The sequence below is a fragment of the Haliotis cracherodii genome, unplaced genomic scaffold, assembly GCF_022045235.1.
Source record: "Haliotis cracherodii isolate W230 unplaced genomic scaffold, xgHalCrac1.p SCAF_5, whole genome shotgun sequence".
NCBI classification, from domain to species: Eukaryota; Metazoa; Mollusca; class Gastropoda; order Lepetellida; family Haliotidae; genus Haliotis; species Haliotis cracherodii.
The window spans coordinates 69477737-69484776 of record NW_027266308.1 but is presented as its reverse complement, the minus strand read 5'-3'; the positions used below and the strand labels follow the sequence as shown (position 1 = coordinate 69484776).

At 41.0% G+C, this 7040-nt stretch overlaps 1 protein-coding gene across 3 annotated transcripts; it reads left to right on the top strand.

The window, feature by feature from the left end:
• The first annotated feature begins 446 nt into the window (after window positions 1–446).
• Window positions 447–3983, top strand: LOC139443111 (suppressor of cytokine signaling 5-like). Of its 3 annotated transcripts, none has more exons than XM_071224054.1 (2): window positions 447–516; window positions 2162–3983. In XM_071224054.1, the coding sequence occupies exons 1-2, from the start codon at window positions 507–509 to the stop codon at window positions 3634–3636; spliced, it is 1485 nt and encodes a 494-aa protein (XP_071080155.1). In that variant the 5' UTR covers window positions 447–506; the 3' UTR covers window positions 3637–3983. The 3 variants fall into 3 exon arrangements, with proteins under 3 accessions (XP_071080155.1, XP_071080157.1, XP_071080156.1); XM_071224056.1 differs by lacking the exon at window positions 447–516 and adding an exon at window positions 531–731; XM_071224055.1 differs by lacking the exon at window positions 447–516 and adding an exon at window positions 719–806.
• Window positions 3984–7040: the final 3057 nt, after the last annotated feature.

Genomic DNA, 7040 nt, shown 5'->3' with positions numbered 1-7040 from the left:
TAATCACATTTCTCCGCAAGAAACCAGTTAGAAGAATTTCAATAATTTAAATCGGAGACAATAAACAAAATATTTTATGGTCTCTGTTTAAATTCATACATACTGTACACGTTTCGTTTATTTATAGATTGGCCGACAACCGTGTTGATTGTGTAATATACATGTATATTGAACCTTGCCCATCATAGAGACAGTTTTGATAAGAAAGCGTTTCTAAATATATACACGGTCATATTTATGAGGATCAAGTCCGAGATTGTTTTTTTTAATTTCAATCAAACGACATGTAGGAAACGTCATGAGATTTGACTTCAGATGTGGATATTTGTTAAATATACATATTTAGCAGCCATGATGTAGTTACAGCGGCCTGTGTATTGATAAACGATATCTGAAGCGAATCGCACAAATACACCAATCTAACATTTCCTGTTGCCGGAAGTCACTGGGTGAGGTTGTCTGTCAGTCAGTCATCGCGTACACAAGCAGGCGAGACACTCAGCGGAATGGAGTCCGGTAGGATATTGTCTAGTCTGTGTTGTGTAGATCAAATGTATTTGCTCTTCTTAATGGTGAACTATGTTTCTACCTTATCATTATATCAGTACACATAAACGATCGGACTTGCTTACCAACTTGAACATAAAAACTCATTGAGGGTCTATTTTGGATTGGGACAGGATGTGAAAAGTTGAGAAGTTGAAATCTGGGATTGACCATTCTCCGGAACCGTATGTCATTGAATACCATGTACATACCGTACTCTATGTCAAAAGCTTACCTTGCTGTTGTAGAAACGATCTAAGGTAAAAGTGAGGATGTCTAGATACATAATCTTTGCCATCAAACACAAAGTTCTAATTTTAAGAATTAAATTTAAATCGTGGAAGTGATTGTGTCTGATTATATGGATGACAACAATGATCAAAGTTCTTGAAAACATCTCCTTTTACCTTAAAAGCAACAGCATATACTTTCTCTCCAACTCTGTGGGAGACTGCATCATCATCGTCGATGCCCTGCCACACCCTGACATCCCCATCTGTCCCACCAGTTAGCATGTACCTGAAATACATCAATATCATCATGATCACTAGAACACGTCTTTAGTCCTTCCATAGGAATAAGTATGGTTCTACGCCACTTTGATCAATATTCCAACAGTTTCATAGCGAGGGACTGGGACTTGGAATGAATGTCATTGACTCATCATGAGATTGTCATCTGAACATATAAGCAGATATGATCTTGTTTCAGGGAACTGTATTCTGATTGTGTGGGATATTTCTCCTGCTTTTCAGCCACTTGTTTGTCTGGTCAAGGCTGTATTATTTACTGGCTATCGTGACATGGCTGGAATATTGCTAACTGTGGCAGTAAACAACACTTACTTCTTGGGTTTGAAATTACCCTAAGTCTGTTAGTGTGAGCCAAGTCAGAAGGACCAGTGACATTTCCATGTGGTCAACCACTTGTACCATTAGGTAGATGACAACTCTGTCAGATAATGTTTGCTGACAAGTAAAAATGAATGTAAATTTCTAATCGTGACTTGGCTCTATGTGCTGCACCTTCTACATTCACTTTCAATCTCATTAAAATCAGATCTTAGTTCTCGCTACCGCTAAACAAAAATCTGAGGACATCCCATTACGGGTCACGTCAGACCGACATTGCACAAACTTTGACCGACCAATTGAATGACCAATCAGAAGGTAGCTTTGTCGTGCTTTACGGCACAAATTTCAAATTCGCGACTACGCTTCGAAAGCATATTTTGAAAAATTCTTGATAACAGATTTAAAACCTGAACAAAAAAACATTCTGGAATGACTAATAGATGGTCTAGATTGTAAGGATTCACTCGTTAAACCCGTAACTATCGTTCGTAATACCCCATGTTAAAGTTTTCGATATTGCATCATTAGAAATCACATTCCGACTGTCACTTTCATAATTTGGTAAGCGACGCATTGATTGGTCAGATGAACGGTCGTTCTGACGTGACCCCTAATAGGATGTCTTCAGATGTTTGTTTAGCGGTAGCAAGAACTAAGATCTGATTTTAATGAGATTCCATTCACTTTATGGTTAAAGTCTGGGAATATCTGCATATTCTGTAGTTAAGAAAATGTTCATTGATTTGTGTGTGTGGTTGCAGATACAAGTGACCCTGATGCCATCCAGCACCTGGACTCTGTCATCATGGAGGAGAACCAGTGCCGAGGAATTGTGAACATCGATGAGGCTGTGGCCCCTGTGAGGCATCGCCTTCACCGGTCAACAGTGCGGCCGTTTTTTTGTTGTGGAAGTGAAGTTTCCCTTGTTAGCCTTGTGGACTCGCTCGATCTTGGTCCTTCTACTGCGTCGTCATCCCTGACATCTGAAACTACCCTGGAGGCGCCAATGTCAGCAGGAATAAAGACAGATGGCAGCTCCAGTGGCTGCAGGAGAACGAGCCTGAGAGGGAAAAGGTCTGAGAAATTGCAACAAAATAAATCAAAGAAAAAGTTTTGGAGTTTACGTGGCAAACTTGGGAGCAGGTTTGTTGGGCCCCATGCTCGAAATGATGTGTGCCAACATCAGATGAGTTGTCTGTGTTCTTCTCACAGGAAACGTGGGACCATGCCGTGCTTGGGCCACGAAGACTTGACATCTCAAGGTACACTGCGAACCTCTGGACATCTGGGAGCAATGTTGTCTGGATTGAGAGTAGGACAGAATGCTGCTGTACCCCTCATTGACATAGCTAGGGTTAATTTTGACGCTCTGTATCCCACTCAAGACATGGATGAGATTCGCCGAGAAGAAAGAGCTAAAGAAATCGAACACGGAATTGAAATTAGTCCCCAACATTGGCCAGTGAATTTGTTCAGTGTTGTTACACGTTCAGGCCCCAGTCAGCATAGAGGGAGGATGAATGTCTCAACCCGCCATCACTCACTCAGCTCTGTATCGTTCCCTCCTTTCGCAAGTCTGACACCGTCATCATCAGATTACGAGGAGTCCGTGTATGGTGACAGTTCAGTGCTGTGTCTTCAGGCACTAGCAAACCATCTGCCTGCCGTCCTGCAGCCTCCAGCTTCAGTTAGTCAGCAGCCCGTGCACCCTGCTGCCCACAGTCAGGTGGAATACATTCACTGCCTCGTCCCCGACCTCGTCAACATCAGCTGCTGCAGCTTCTACTGGGGGGTGATGGACCGCTATGAGGCTGAGGCGCTGCTTGAGAACAAGCCAGAGGGCACCTTCCTACTAAGAGATAGTGCACAAGAAGACTTCCTGTTTTCAGTTAGTTTTAGACGCTATAACCGTTCACTTCATGCTCGTATTGAACAATGGAACCACTTGTTCAGTTTTGATGCACATGATCCTGCCGTATTTGCCTGTGACAGTGTAGTTGGATTGATTGAACACTATAAGGATCCCGAATGTTGCATGTTTTTTGAGCCTATGTTAACCCTTCCTTTGAATCGCACATCTTGCTTTCCGCTGAAGCATCTCTGTCGTTCGCAGATATGCAACAACATCTCGTATGATGATGTGAATGTGCTGCCTCTGCCGTCCTCCCTCAAGGAGTATCTCAAGTACTATCATTACAAGCAGAAGGTGCGAGTGAAGAGGCTGGATATCCCCTAGGCCCAGGGTGTACTACAATGAACTGTTCTCTGTTACCCAGTTGCTACGATGAAAAACTTGTCATGTCAGAATTCCTACAGTGCACTATTTGAACAATGTTTGCCTGTTTCTACCATGAACTACGAGTACGTGGACATATTGGTCTGTTTCTTCGAGGAACTTCTTGGACATGTTAATCTGTTTCTACTAGGAACTACTTGGACATGTTAATCTGTTTCTACAAGGAACTACTTGGACATGTGTTCAGAATGTCAGAATGTATATAAATGATTCAGTGAGTGAAACAAACTGCCGTACATGTATATCCTGCAACATGTTGTGGTTATGTTATCTAGCACAGATAAAGTTGTTTGACTGTTCATGCTGTTGTCATTGCTGGAGATTAACGAGAATGTCGGAAATGTGATTGTAGATTGTGCCAGCTCAATACACAATACCTTCTGTAGACTTGCAAAATGTGGCTGAGGGAAGTGATCATATTCTCACCATGCTCACGTAGTGTATTCCTACCATGAAATATTGAAGTTCTATTATATAAGTAAGGATAAGAATTTATGGATGAACAACTTCTTTATTACAAAACAAGTTATTCTATTATATATATATCAAGATGACGGAGCAACTTCACCAGGATCTTAATGCATTTGTCTCAGTTTAGTTTACTGAAGGAGATATTTTTCTAAACTCTGCTGTACTGTTTGGTATTGAACATGTTGAAATGTTTCTCATACAATACTAAGTATATATATTTGACATAAGTAAAAACTTTGATGGTAATTGGGATCAGTCACATAATTCTGCATGCATATCATCACATGATGCCCCGGGGTTGAAAAAGTCTTCAGCAACCCATGCTTGCCGTGAAAGGCGACTATGCTTGTCGTAAGAGGCGACAGACGGGATCGGGTGGTCAGGCTTGCTGACTTGGTTGATGCATGTCATCGATCCCAATTGCGTGGATCGATGATCATGATATTAATCACTGGATTGTCTGGTCCAGACTCTATTAATTACAAACCGCTGCCATATAGCTGGAATATTGCTGAGTGTGGCAAAACAAACAAACAAAAATCATATGGTACCCTATCAAACTGACATTATGCTGTGAATGTCACGTCACTGGCAAGGAGAACCTGTGCTTGTGGGTTTTAACAAAGTGGTAATGTCATCAATTCAGGCTTTCCTCCCACATTTAGCTGACAGTGCAGTGAAATAACCAAACTACCGTTCAAAGACGTGAAACATAGCTATGTGGGACACCCAGGTGTAAATGAATGCCGTCATGAGCATGATACGTGAGTGAGTTGGGTTAAACTCCACTTTGAACAGTTTTCAATTAATCACTGTGTGTCCACTTCATGTTGAAGGAAAGCCTGAAGTGATGTAGGTCTTACATTTACTTCTTTTGTGAAACACTGAAGCATGGTAGGGTGCTGACAAACCTAGAAACATAATCAGGAGGAACTGGGAATTGAACCCATACTAACAGGTTCTTGGTGTGCACAAGGGACACAAATCTGAAAGGTGAATTAGCCATGCCCAAGGCGACTGGGCCACACATTCCTCCAATGACATAACGAAGGTGCAAGTGTAAATGAATGCCATGATGAAGGTACGAGGTGGAAGTGTAAATAAATGCAATGATGAAGGTGCAAGTGTAAAAAGATGCCATGATGGAGGTACAAGGTACAAGTGTAAATGAATGCTATGATGAAGGTACAAGGTACAAGTGTAAATGAATGCCATGATGAAGGTACAAGTGTAAATGAATGCTATGATGAAGGTACAAGTGTTAATGAATGCCATGATGAAGGTGCAAGTGTAAATGAATGCTATGATGAAGATACAAGGTACAAGTGTAAATGAATGCCATGATGAAGGCACAAGTGTTAATGAATGCCATGATGAAGGTGTAAGTGTAAATGTATGCCATGATGAAGGCACAAGTGGTAATGAATGCCATGATGAAGGTACAAGTGTAAATGAATGCTATGATGAAGGTACAAGTGAAAATGAATGCCATGATGAAGGTGTAAGTGTAAATGTATGCCATGATGAAGGTACAAGTGGTAATGAGTGAGTGAGTGAGTGAGTTGGGTTTAACGCCGCTTTTAACAGTATTCCAGTCATATCGCGGCGTGTCAGCTTAATGTGGGAGGAAAGCCCGAAGTGATGCAGGTCTTAGACTCTTACCACTTCGGTGTATCCCACGAGCACGGGTATGGTGCTGACAAACCTACAAACATAATTGGGGCGAACCAGGATTCGAACCCACAATCATAGATTTCTGGCGTGCCCAAGGGACGCAACTCTGCACAGCGAATCGCGGCGCCTTAGACGACTGGGCCACCCGTGCCCCCACAAGTGGTAATGAATGCCATGATGAAGGTACAAGTGTAAATAAATGCTATGATGAAGGTACAAGTGTAAATGAATGCTATGATGAAGGTACAAGTGTAAATGAATGCCACGATGAAGGTGTAAGTGTAAATGTGTGCTATGATGAAGGTACAAGTGTAAATGAATGCCATGATGAAGGTACAAGTGGTAATGAATGCTATGATGAAGGTACAAGTGTTAATGAATGCCATGATGAAGGTACAAGTGTAAATGGATGCCATGATGAAGGTACAAGTGTAAATGGATGCCATGATGAAGGTACAAGTGTAAATGAATGCCATGATGAAGGTGCAAGTGTTACTGAATGCTATGATGAAGGTACAAGTGTAAATGAATGCTATGATGAAGGAACAAGGTACTAGTGTAAATGGATGCCATGATGAAGGTACAAGTGTAAATGAATACTATGATGAAGGTACAAGTGTTACTGAATGCTATGATGAAGGTACAAGTGTAAATTAATGCTATGATGAAGGTACAAGTGTAAATGTATGCTATGATGAAGGTACAAGTGTTAATGAATGCTATGATGAAGGTACAAGTGTAAATGAATGCTATGATGAAGGTACAAGTGTAAATGTATGGCATGATGAAGGTACAAGTGTAAATGAATGCTATGATGAAGGTACAAGTGTTAATGAATGCTAAGATGAAGGTACAAGTGTAAATGAATGCCATGATGAAGGTACAAGTGGTAATGAATGCTATGATGAAGGTACAAGTGTAAATGAATGCCATGATGAAGGTACAAGTGGTAATGAATGCTATGATGAAGGTACAAGTGTTAATGAATGCCATGATGAAGGTACAAGTGTAAATGGATGCCATGATGAAGGTACTAGTGTAAATGGATGCCATGATGAAGGTACAAGTGTAAATGAATACTATGATGAAGGTACAAGTGTTACTGAATGCTTTGATGAAGGTACAAGTGTAAATTAATGCTATGATGAAGGTACAAGTGTAAATGAATGCTATGATGAAGGTACAAGTGTAAATGAATG